General features: G+C 30.8%; 1 protein-coding gene across 1 annotated transcript; it reads right to left on the bottom strand.

Annotated features, from left to right (window-relative positions):
* Positions 1–10401: 10401 nt before the first annotated feature.
* On the bottom strand, positions 10402–11451 carry LOC134244923 (type-1 angiotensin II receptor B-like). Its single transcript, XM_062727187.1, has one exon. The coding sequence runs from the start codon at positions 11449–11451 to the stop codon at positions 10402–10404; it is 1050 nt and encodes a 349-aa protein (XP_062583171.1).
* Between the last annotated feature and the right edge of the window lie 2187 nt (positions 11452–13638).

Genomic DNA, 13638 nt, shown 5'->3' with positions numbered 1-13638 from the left:
ATCTTCACTTTTAAGTAAAGAAGACAATCACAGAGTACTTTTTCCTTCAATCTAAAATGGAATGTGTAATAAAACAAAATTTAATCTTTTTATATTGAGGCATGACACATCGAAAGACTTCCTTTCTGAAAAAAACGAGGGAACACTTTCCTTTTGAAACCAGGCAGTTCTTCTAAGTGATATATATACTCACAATCAATATAAATGCAACACCCTAATTTTAGTGTGAAAATTGTATACGGGTTATTAATATGTACCAAAAAAGTTATGACATCTTTTATTTTACCAAATTAAGTTATTTAACGGTTGAATTAATTTCTTTCTATTACGAAAGTTACTTTTTAGCCCTCTTCACAGAAATAAGAGTTTTGCATTTTTAATTAAATCTTAACAATGTTTTGGGTTTTTAAGGGTTTGAAGCTGTTAATCATAAGTAATGTACTAAAATCCCGAAAAAATATCCTTCCTTCTTTACTGGATGTGATATTTATATTTCCTCAAAATGCAGTAGTTAGAGTGTCTGATCTAGAGTCGTCAACATAGCGCAGTGGTTAGAGTGGTTAGAGTGTCTGATCTAGAGTCGCATACATAGTGCAGTGGTTAGATTGGTTAGAGTGTCTGATCTAGAGTCGCCTACATAGCGCAGTGGTTAGAGTGGTTAGAGTATCTGATCTAGAGTCGCCTACATAGTGCAGTGGTAAGAGTGGTTAGAATGTTGATCTAAAGTCGCCTACATAGTGCAGTGGTTAGAGTGGTTAGAGTGTCTGATCTAGAGTCACTAAAATAGCGCAGTGGTTAGATTGTCTGATCTAGAGTCACCCACATAGTGCAGTGGCTAGAATGTCTGATCTAGAGTCGTTAAAATAGCGCAGTTGTTAGAGTGTCTGATCCAGAGTCACTAAAATATCGCAGTGGTTAGAATGTCAGATGTAGAGTCGCACACATATTGAAGTGGTTAGAGTGTCTGATCTAGACTCGCTAAAATAGCCCAGTGGTTTGATCATCTGATCTAGAGTCGCCCACATAGCGCAGCGGTTAGAATGTATGATCAAGGGTCGTGAAGGAAGGCCTGCTAAAGTTTCACGTTAGAGTATTGATCAGGAAATGCAGAGGACGTCTTAAAATTTTCATTGATTAAAAGGATAGAAATTAAAATAATTCTCAATATCATTCAATGAAATTATCTGTATGCAAGAAATACATTGATTTCAAAACTCCACATTCTAATGAATATTGCTACTTTTGATTGCTACTTTTAAAAGATCCATCTATTCCAAACATAATACATATTATTTCAGTAGGCAAAATAGATAACAATCGAATTTTGACAAAAAATCAGATCAGAAAAGTTTCCTTGCTGAGACTGCTAAGTAGTCAATGCAATAAAATCTAATATATAATGGAAACAATTCCTACGAGGGCCGTTCAAAAATTACGCGGACTGGGCTATTATTTACCCTTACAGACGTCATATAGTTATGAAAGTTTACAGAAAGATGTATCTTAAAGATTCCAATAAATTTTAAGCAAAATTTTTGTATTTTAAAATTTTTTTACGAAAATTATCGGTATGTTGATATCGCTGATGGAGAGGTACGGAGCACGACAAAAAATTTAAAGCAAAAGCATGCGGAGTCCAAAATTTAACTCATTTATTTTCTATAATTCGCGATATTTTTCGACAGTTTTCAGAAATGTATCTTTAAATTGTTTTATTATTATGTATTTAGATTTCTGACGTGATATTTGAAGTATTTAGAGAAATATATTGATTTTTCTCTGATGCGATTCCCGTGAAAATGACGTCTAGTGAAATGACGGCGCACCATACTAATGTAAAATTATGTATAATGCTCCTGATATCGACAAGATGGATCCAAAATATGCATAATCAAACATGTAGTAAACTATGGTATTCGTAACATTCGTCCACAAATAGCAATTTGAAATTATAGACTGTTAGACCTCCGTAAAAAGGCCATACGGGAAGGCGGGAAGAAGGTTTTTGACGAAAACTTTATCCGGACAATAAAGAACGTGATTGAGAGTCACTAATATTACAATATATTTCATAAATACCTGAAGTTTTTGGTTTTAAATCAAAAATGAACATTCTTTACTTGTTTAATCGATTTATAAGCTTGACAAGAAATGGTGTTTGGATGTTGAGTAGATAAGGTAACTCAAACTGTACAGATACTCTTGGGAAAATTTTGAGAAAATAAGAGATCAATCACATATTCTTTATTATGCCTGTGACGTCGAAGATTTTGCTGCTCCGTGACTTATTGATATGTCCTAAAAAATCACTCAAAATTGATACCAATTTACAACATTTTTATGTGAAATTTTGAAGACCATATAAGTAAAGATTCTTTAATATTATGTGTGACATTTTGCCCGATTAGGTCGTTAAATATTTTTTCTGTGCAACAAGTCCGCGTAATTTTTGAACGGCCCTCGTACAATTAAAGAATTCAATTAGTGTTACCGTAACAGAAGAACACCACCAGGTCACGTCTATGTCTTATTCAACAGCAAATAAACAGCAATGGCTTTTGTGTCTAGAAAAATATACAGAAATTAGTCTACCCATTTGGCAAAATATAACATCAAATAACATTAGAATGCATGTTTTTATTGTGATATGACCGATGTATCTTGTATGAAAAAGTTACACCAAGATGTTTTAAAACATGTACAATTCTTGCATAATTAAAATAGCATTTATTGAGATTTAATAGAGCATTAACTACAAATCTTGAAAATTTTGTTTCGCTAATTAATGGTCATTGACAATCTCGAAAAAAAAAGTTGTCGCGAAAATTAAGTGATCAACACTGTATTAAAATATATCTATAGCTTGACGAAATGACATGGTTGTCATGCACATTCGCGGATGTATGATGCGTAAAACGAACAATATTCTTAGAACATATACTTAAATTTCTTATTGAATATTTCAATGAAACATACAGGGAAAAGGCCTAAAAAGAGAGTAAGGTAGTTTTTATGGGATCATCTGTTACCGTTCCCGTTACGGTCAGTACTCATTTTTAACATGATGTAAAGAACAATGAAATAGTTCTGTCTGTTTATACACATATAAACAAAGACTGCTTAAGTTGTGAGGTATGTTGTATTTGTACTTGTTTCATCAACTTTATAATTGGTAACATTAAAAAAACTTCCCGAATCTTCCAGAGTGGTCAGCAAGTGATATGATTCTTTATTCTAGAACATTATTGAATTTTGTGTATGTCCAGAATGTTCCAGTAATATCGAGTTTTAACATTTCTAGAATATTCGAGATTTATCATAATGTATAAATACCTTGTCATTTGTAAGCAAACAAGAAAACATTGTCATATAAGGAAAATTGCATGGTGTACAAGAAAGACTGGCGTTCATAGAGACTAGGATAAGATACTCTTACTGGGACATTGTGTGCTGTAACGGACAGTGTTGTGTGTATGTTTAGATGCTTACTGTAAGTTTATATATTTTGTTTTTTATATATTACTGTAAATAAATTATTGTTCAGTTTATACTCTGTGATTGATCTTTGCTGGCATTTACGGTTATTCTGACACATAACACGTATATAATACAATCTTATTTGTAAAAAAATATCGATTTATCAAAAGTTTTCTTGTTAAACAAATGTCAATTTCGTCCTTATCAATTTATTATTGGAAATATAAAGTAACTCGGTAGCAATTGTAAATAGAATCACTTTTTTGTTTTGTCTTAAAGCAGAAGATATAAAATAGAACAAGTACATGTACGTAAAAACATGAAGAAAATACTTCATAGAAACGGTGCACTTTTTTAAACTGATTGCACTGACAGGGTGAGGTATGCGGGTTCTGTACGTTAATTATTATAACGATGATAAAAGATGCATATCAAATTATATGAAATCGTAGTTTTGTTCTTAATTCGTTCTGTATTAGAGTATTGATTATTTTATACTAAACATTATGCACACGTCATTTTTTCATTGATATATAAATTTTGTTTTGAGTGTTGCTACATGTAGCAAATTTATGATATATGATATGATAGATTACAGTTTGTTATCTTTTCTTCGCATCTGACGTGAAATATCCTAACTAAACTCTCTTATAAATGAAAATAATAAAATGCAATCATCAAATAATATGAACAATGCCCAATTGCAAGAAATCACTGCTTTTTGTACCCTTTCGAAACTCTTTTCACTCGCTCAATTTATTATATAATGAACTCAATAAAACTACTTTTTTCTAGACAAAAATAAACTCTAAAGAATCTATTTCAGGATGATTTTTTATTTCAGTTTTTCTTTACTTAAACATATGTCCTAAAATTTGACATTTCATTGACCGTCTTTTCTTCTGCCTCTGTTAAACGTCAGTAACGAAGACTATGAGGATGTGAAGATATCTTTAAAACTATCTGCGTTTCCTTTTGTTTCTTTTTTTTTCGAAATATGTGTTTGTTTGTTTAAACGAAGTCAAGTCAAGTACAAGGCAAGAAAATTTTATTTATAGTCGGCATATATATACAGTACAACAGAAATAATATGAGCTTTGGTGATTTATTTAATAGATTTTTACATATTTTCACAGAGATAAAACAAAAATAAAAATATACATTGTTAGTAAAGCTAAAAAATTATGTTGATGAACCATTTAAAATGACACTTTAAAGGTAAGAGAAAATCACAGATTCTAGCGCCTATTACAAAAAATAACCTTAAAAAAAGCAGCATAAATAATTCTGTACACGTATGATAATCACAGTTAAAAGAAAAATAAAGCTCAAAACCTGACATTTTTAGTACTATAATAAGCACTGATCATGCTGATGGAATAAAAAGTAATTGAGAGACATAAATAATATATGACTCTCACAAGTAAGGACATCCATAAAGCGCAGTACAATACATAACATTTACAAACACTGACAGAAATGAGATCTGAACAACAAGGAAAGTAACATAGAAAACAATTATACATATGCTTGGCACACATATGGACATTCAAAGAAAAAATTTAAAAAAAAATAATAGTACGGAGGTTATCAAAAAGTTTGTGGACTACCGCCATAAAATTAACACCGCTCAAGGTACATCAATGAATTTTGAAATATCTAGTAAGCATCATCTTTTCTATCCAAAGAATAAACCACAAATTTTATTTTTTAATTAATTAGTAATGTTTTTGTAAGCAATGGTATGTCCAAGCGGCGCATCCTCGACAACGACGTTTTTCCGACCTATGTGTAACTGAGAAAAACTCATTTGATGTGATCATCTGACATCCAAAAATCCCGTTATTTCAGGTACTAGTATGTGTCGGGACACAATTGTTCTATAAAATATAAAAATTTTCTTTTCATTCTGGAAGTTCTATGAAATTTTATCCTAATTTTTACACGGAATGTCTAAACAAATGAGGCCTTGAAAATGACGTCAAAAGGGGGGAGGGGTTTCCGTTTCCAACATTATATAAAGGTTTGTCCCCTGAAAAAATAGTATAGACCTAAAATATGTTGAAACTGGCTACAGAGAAATAATATGCATCCAGAGTACTTGTCTTTTAATGTCAAAATAGATTCAGAGAGTAAAGGGATACACAGTTAATCTCGATTTGCAGTCAAGGTGTGAAAAACCAATCACGTCAAAAAATGACGTTGATCATGTGTTGTAGATACTGAACTCTCAAAAGCAAAAACATGCCGGCACAATCAAGTGTGGATCTCTCCCAATGTACATGTATTAATCCACCTGGAATATTATACTCATTGAAGGCCACTGTTAATGACATTGTAAAGGCATAAAAACAAGGCGGGTTTAAGTCCTTAATCAGCTCCAGGGAATCTCATAAGAAATGTATGAGGTAGAAGAAGATGACATTGAAAAAACAATGATGCTATCGGACGTCATGAAAATAAACGACGACAGCGCCGGGTGGTCATATAATGTCGTTTTCATTTTATAATAATTTAGCAAATAATGAACGTATTAGGCTAAAATTTTCAACATTTCTATATTTTGTGTTGTTTTATGTTCCATTTAAATTTTGAAAGCACAGACTACATAGTACTAATTTTATAGCCTCAGTCCACGAACTTTTTGATAACCCCTCGTAGAAGAGAAAAAATGAACAAATAAATAAACAAAACAAAACCAGACAAACACAAATAGTTCAAATCACCACAAAAGAGAATTTAGGAAGGCTAAAAAGAATATAAAGTCAAAAGTATCAAAATGAATAGTTTGCCTCAGTTTTACTTACTAGCCTCTGATCAAAACAAATTTATCAAGAATATTTCTTTTGTTTAAGTGTGCTATATTATTTTCAACTTGTAGCATTGAAAATGGAAAAAGACTTGCAGTGTAAACTCGATCAAAAATTATTACAACTTTTGTGTCATTTTCATACCTTGGAAAAATTATTAAGCAAACCTTGCCTGGCGTTTTTCATACTAATTGTTAGGCTATTATTTACACACCGAAGTACACAGGCAACTTAGCCACATATGATTCTCATATGAGTATCATATGATTCTCATATGATTGGTTTCATATGAGAATCATAGAAAAAGGGCATCATATGTGAATCATATGAAGAAAATCATATGATTTACATATGATCCACATATGTGAATCATATGAAAATAGCTACATATGATTTTCATATGAATGATTTAAGTGTGTTTCAAGCCATTTACATATGAGAATCATATGAAAAGGACATCATATGTAAATCATATGAAACACGTGTGTGTTCTTTTTCAATGTTTTTCACATTCTTGTACACATTTAAAAATCAGATATTTCTGCTTTTGATGAAAAATTCATTACATTACAATGATCTATCTTCATTGGTTAAATATTTTAAAATATCTTAAAATGCTTACACAACTTTTTTGATAAAATTATTTTCATCAAGAGAAATAACTTATTTTTCACAGTGTACATTCTAAACAAGAAAATATACAAACAAGTCAGTAGCATTTGTCGATACATGTATTTAACATATTCTAACATGAGTACAAATTACAAGATTTCAGCAAAATGATTTAGTAGTTAAACATGTATACTGTACATGTACAAATGAATAACATAATTAGTTCATGTATAAAAATACCACATGACATGAAAGTGTCCAAAGCAAAATTGAAATATCAGCAATAACATTTGTCATGTATTCTCTATTGTAAATTTATGAAAAATCAAGTTATTGATTATTCCAGCATACAATAAGAATATGGGAAATTTTCACAGCTCTAATTCAGACAAGATTGTGTACATCCTCCCCATTTCATAATTATTCCATATATTTCCTTGTTCTTTTTCCTTCTGTATCTTTCAATTTTTTCAGTTGTCCTCCCTTTGATCTATCTTCCATGACCATTTTGAAAATCTCTTTGAACTGTACCGTACCAAAAATGAATATCCACCACTTCTCCTCCTCCTCCTGAACAATTTCTTTGTGGCACAGAATGGTTTCTACAAAAATTTCAAAAGTAAAAATAAAATAATTCTTAAATTCTATGAGTTATAAAAGTTACTTAGGTATAATCAGCAAACAAATGTATGCCCAATTCACTGACACAGATATGATACAAGATAAAACTAACATTATATATGTTATACTAGGTGTTTTGAGGAATCCTATGATGTAATTTGCAAAACAATTACACTATTGAAAGATATGCTTCATAATAAAATCATAAAAAACTATTTTTTGTTATTTTGACAATTAAATTTGGAATGTTCAAACAGTATATATTAATTCAGATTGTCAAAAAATTAAGAAGATTCTGATACAAATACATGTATATTATTTTTAGACAAAAAATACTACAGACAAGTAGACAGGCAGAAAACAGACATTGTGATTCCAAGATATCCCAAGCTTTTGGGAAGACTATAACAAAGTTTATTTAACAGTGTGTAGTTACCTTAACTTTGAAGCAAGCCTTGGATCTTGGGATTAGTTCTTTATCTTATGAGAGGCTGACTGTATATTGAACCTGTAAGACAAATACTCACAGTCTCACACAGTAGATATTTTCTAAGAATACATTTAATTAAAACTTAAACTATTAAAAAGAGAGAGTGCAAGTTTGTAGGTTCTCTATAGTCTTAAATATATCTAACATTTAACCCGAAACTATAGGCACGTGCACCATTCACTAGTGTTGGGGGGAAAAATAATTGTCAGTCAATGAATACATAGATGTACATATTCAATGGATTAGCTAGCTGATGTTCTTTCAACACACATGCACATGTATTTATACCATCACTGTTATAATTTTTTAGTTGAAATTCAAAAATCCAATTTATCCCCCCTCTCCCCAAAAAGTTATTGTATACTATATAGTTTCATAGTCTTTACAGCCAGCAAAATTTATTCATACTTTGCATATTTTAAGTGCACTGGATTAAAATTATGATGTAGAATAAAATTTCTAGAGTTTTAAGTTGAGTTGAATTTATTTTTGATGAAGCCATGCAAACAATGTAGAATTATAAAAGAACAAAAAAAAAAATTATCAAGAAATATTTTGTCATAAAGAGACATTACAGATACTTTGATTTTTTATTGCAAGTATTTATTTTTACCTTCAATATTGTGATGATGCAATCGTCTGTCAAATCAGCTTCAGGATCAATCGACAGTCTTATCAGCTTCGGGCTCTTTGGACTGAAAAAAACAGCACTGTGACACTGAAATTAAGTTGCCGAATGCATCTATAGGCCATAAAAACAAACATTTGTCATTAAGCTGAAGAAGGAATCCGGACTTGATAACGATCTCAACATACATAATGCCAACTGACATATAAGGTTTCTACTTTCACTTTCATATCAGTATGTAACAAAACGAAAACAAATTCAAGTTTTAAAAAGTAGTAATGCCTTTAGCCTAACATGTAATGTTTACATTCATTCAGAAACAAATTTTATCCAAACTTACTTAAAGATCACGAACGTTAGGTTTACGAAATGCATGCAAGTATTGAAGTAATAAGAATATTATATATATAGAAAGTTCATACGCACCATAATGAAATAATATTGAAACAATATGAATCAAAAGTCTTTAAAATAATATTGTTAGGAGATCACTTGCCTTTTCCAAACACCCAACACGTCTGCTGCAGCAGTGACGTCAAAAATGACGTATATTTTCATCCGATAAAAGACAAAACCGGCCCGGAGAAAAATACGGAATTATTTTGATTGTACTTAGCCAAACCCAAAAGATTTAAAATGAAAAGCAAATTAATTTATTCTTTATGTATTTTGTCTGGGGAATGCATATATTATAACAGAAAAAAAATTGTGAAAGGTTTTTTTTAGAAGGAAAGGGGGGGGGGGTAGGGTAAAGAGAGTAGAACTTTACATATAATTAATTACTAAAAATTCTTTTGAATTAATGTACATTTAAATTTATCTTTTGATATATATTATTGAAATTGCAATTTTACTTCAGTATAACAAAGGCAGATAAGTGAACACTGTTTCATATGATTCTCATATGATCACCGTTTCATATGATCCTCATATGATCACAGTCAAAACATTCGTATGAATTTTACCTGAGTATAACATGGACAAATTAGTGAACATTGTTTCATATGATTCTCATATGATCAGTTTCATATGATTCTCATATGATTATTGTCAGAATATTCATATGATTCTCATATGCAGGATCTTTCAAATGAGAATCATATGTATATTACTTCATATGATTTACATATGTGTAATCATATGATTCTCATATGGTTTGCCACATATGATTCTCATATGATTGTATATACATATGATTCTCATATGATCCACATTTGATCCTCATATGAAAGGCAATACATATGTGAATCATATGTGGCTAAATTGCCTATGTACCGATTGAATTAACTGTTATTTTAAGATCAAGGCATAGAGCACAAGGCGGTTGTGATCGGTCGCCAGGACATGCGCACTCCTGATCCCACATCTGATGTTTTAGAGGTCCGTGTTTGTTCTGCTCCTGATTCTTATCGTTTGAGTGTACTTTTGATTTTAAATGCTGTTATGTATCTGGTATTCATGCGTCATTATAAATTTTATGATTTAATCATCATTTTACTACATCTTTTTAAAAATGAAAATACATTTCAAGATTGTTTCTGTACAATAAGTATAAAGTTTGAATGCTTTTATTTTCAAACCAATGTTTGAACTGAATTAAAAAAAAACAACATACAAAGAAAACAAATATTATAACAGAAGTATTATGCTAAGAAAACTAAGACAAGTACGTCAGAAAAGTACGCTGACAAAAGAAATGTATTTAAGTTCCTGTTGATGTAAATTGCGGAAATGCAACTCAATGAATTAATCTTGAAAAAAAATCACTTTTTCAGAATTTTATCGCAGCAAAACCTTCGAAGTTCCTTTCTAAACATTCGGTCATAATACCAGTAAATATATGGATTAGCAATGTGATTGACCAGTTGAAAACGCATAAAAAGAAAGTAAATATTCCGCTTGTACCCTTTAATTTCCTCCGTTTTTGTGAAGTAGTAGATGTGTATAACTAGTGACGTCACATTCGAAACTACGTAGACAATAATAATGACGAGATACATGACGCTAATATTCTTTCTACTCTCTCTGTCCTTTTTGGAGGTTTTATTGTTTTCATCATTTGTATCTACTGAATTTTTCAGACCTGCAATTTCTCCAACACCAAATGTTTGTAATTCTCTGCATGAAGTATTAATGTTGCCATCTAGAACATTACTTTGCTGATTGCAACTAACATGCAAGCGTCTTCTATAAATAGTTTTTATCACAGGAATATAAAGAACGGACGTGACAAAAATGTTAATGACAGAAAAGAATAATAAAATTCCAAGGTATTGCACAATACCGTTGGGTCTGTAGGTATCCATGTTAGTCGCACAGGTGGAGAAGTTGCCAGTTGATGAGCTAGTATATATTTTATCAAATTTAATAACCGGCGTTGCATATCCTATGGAAATCAAAAAGATAATCAAGATGACAACTCTGCGCATTTGGTTTGACAGTTGCTGACCAAACGGACGGCATATCATTAAGTATCTCTGTAGTGATATAGCGAAGGTCAGATGAGCCGAAAATCCTCCGGTCAGCACAATTGAAAAATGGAACATTATACACAAAAATTCACTGCCGTAAGTGTAGCGCATGTTGTCATTCACATAAAATCCAGTGACGTTAGATGCCGTTCCGATCAGATCTACTAAAGCCAGAACTGGTATGAAATATCGGGAGCCTTTGTTGTCTTCAACGTATTTAGTATACATCAGAAGAACCAGGCAATTTCCAAATACTCCAAGGGCAGCCATTATCAGTTGTATTATTGTGTTGGGGAGTAGGGCTTTCGAGTATTCCTCGGACAAAGTCTCTGCATCCTCCATATCTGAACTTTTAATTAAGAAGACAACCACAGAGTACTTCTTCAATCTAAAATGGAATGTGGAATCTAAAGAAATTTAATCTTTTTATACAGAGGAATGACACATCAATAGACTTTCTTCCTTACAAAAATTATAGTGACAGTTTGCATTTGAAACCAGACAGTTTTTCCAAGTAATATATATAGATATAAAAAAAGAGAGACGTGTCACGATTAGATCGATATCAGAAACTTTAAGTTTGTATTTCGGTACTATTCAGAGAATTTTGACAGAAGACTAAATTATGTATGGAGTGAGTGTACAGTGGATGCCAATAATTCTTTTAAAAAGAGAAATATATGTAAACGTGTTCGTGATTCTCAGGTATTTTTTATAAGGCTGTTAAGTGCATGACGGCGCATATCTGTCATATGACGTTATTTAGGTGCAGCGACTACCATAATTGCATTTTGTATGTAATTTTATATTTTGAAAAGTACTAATTATTCTAATTTCTTTTTTTCAGGACTAATTTGTAATAAATATAACTTTGATCATGCATAATTTCGTTGATTTACACCGACTAGTAGGATTTTTTTTTTATCGAAATTTTGACATTACCTTTGGATTTACCCTCGAATTTCTGTCGGGGTGCTCCATATGAGTGAAAAATTCTCGAGAGGTACATAAAACAACATACAATCAATAAATTAAACAGTATTTAAGTCGATGCAATGAATTTATCAGAAAATTAAATTTATACTCAAGGTAGTTTGATCCTCAGGTTCAAAATTCAGCAGTTAAGGCATAGACATGCTCACAGTTATATCTCTAAATTCACTTTAGAGATTAACAACGTAATTTAGAGAAAAAGGCATTATGAATAGTAATTGTTTTGCTGAAAAATTATTTATTTTTTTAAGTATGACAACAGAGCTATTGCTTACAATTCAACAATTATAAAAGCTTAAAAACAAGTTTGATAATTTATTATAAATTTCCAAAAATACGTCTATATGCTTACTAGAACAGAATGATTATACAAAGATGTTTATCTTACATCTGTAGGATGGTATGATTTAATTTTTCTAGATAAAGAAATGATGATTTAAAATTGTATATTCCTATATCGGAATAAAGAAATAGAATATTAGGATGTAAACTCATGCAATTTTATTTTCATACATAACTCAATCTTAAAACCATAAGTTTCTTCAATTTGAAACGGAAAAGGTACAAATAATTGTTGGTGAAATATTGGTTATTGATTATACGTTTTATTTGCGTTTATATAGTTATGTACACTCCTAGTAAAGTGAAATTGAAGTATGTAATATAGTTATAATCTATGTACGCATAACTATTAGATTTTCTATTTAGACTTGTAATATAATGTTGCAGTGACTTGGTTTTGATAAAGTTTAAGCAACGTTTTGAAACAGAAATGAAGGCTGGTAGCAAAAGTTAGAAAAAAGTGAATAAAGGAAACACGTGATGTTTTATGGTATGGTATATGAATAAGATGTTTATAAACACTCACATAAACATTGACGTGTAATGGCTTTATCAATAGTTAAATTTCTTCCTAGACAAGCACATCTATTTCAAATTGTAGTAAAAAGAAATACCGACAAAACATAATCATGACATAATCGGATTTAACTGTAAAATGTTTTGGTATATTTGATTTATTCTGTTTATTTTGCTGATTGACAACATCTTCAAATTAATATCATCATTAGATATATGAAACATATGGAGATAACAAACAGTATTCAATATCAAAGTCCATAAAACATTACAAAATAGGAGCAGATCAAACAAGAACGACCAAATAATCAGAGTTCGGATCAGGTGCCATGGATGAATGAGAATCCCCTGTCGACTAGTCACACATGCTGTGTTCTTCTTGATATCTTTCAAAATCAAAATCCAGGATAAAATTAAAGTTGTATTTAAGGTCCCCAGTTTCATTTTATGCATTTTCTACCAATGTTTCTAATTATAATTGATAGAGAATATTTCTTTTAATCTATCATCACCCATTTCATGAATAATTTGAAATAAAAGGTACAAATATTTATAGAATACCTTTTTTGATGTTGGGGGAATATATAAGCTTGAAAACTATTTGGACAAATAGATGATTTTCGAAGGCAAACAGTCAAAGTTTTGCTCAAATATAAAAACAAAAGTCTTTCAATTCCA

This window comes from Saccostrea cucullata, unplaced genomic scaffold, assembly GCF_032062105.1.
Source record: "Saccostrea cucullata isolate Sc308-1 unplaced genomic scaffold, CSIRO_AGI_Scuc_v1 ctg4947, whole genome shotgun sequence".
Lineage (NCBI taxonomy): Eukaryota > Metazoa > Mollusca > Bivalvia > Ostreida > Ostreidae > Saccostrea > Saccostrea cuccullata.
Note: the sequence above shows the minus strand (reverse complement) of the source record. Positions and strands in the feature narration are given on the sequence as shown.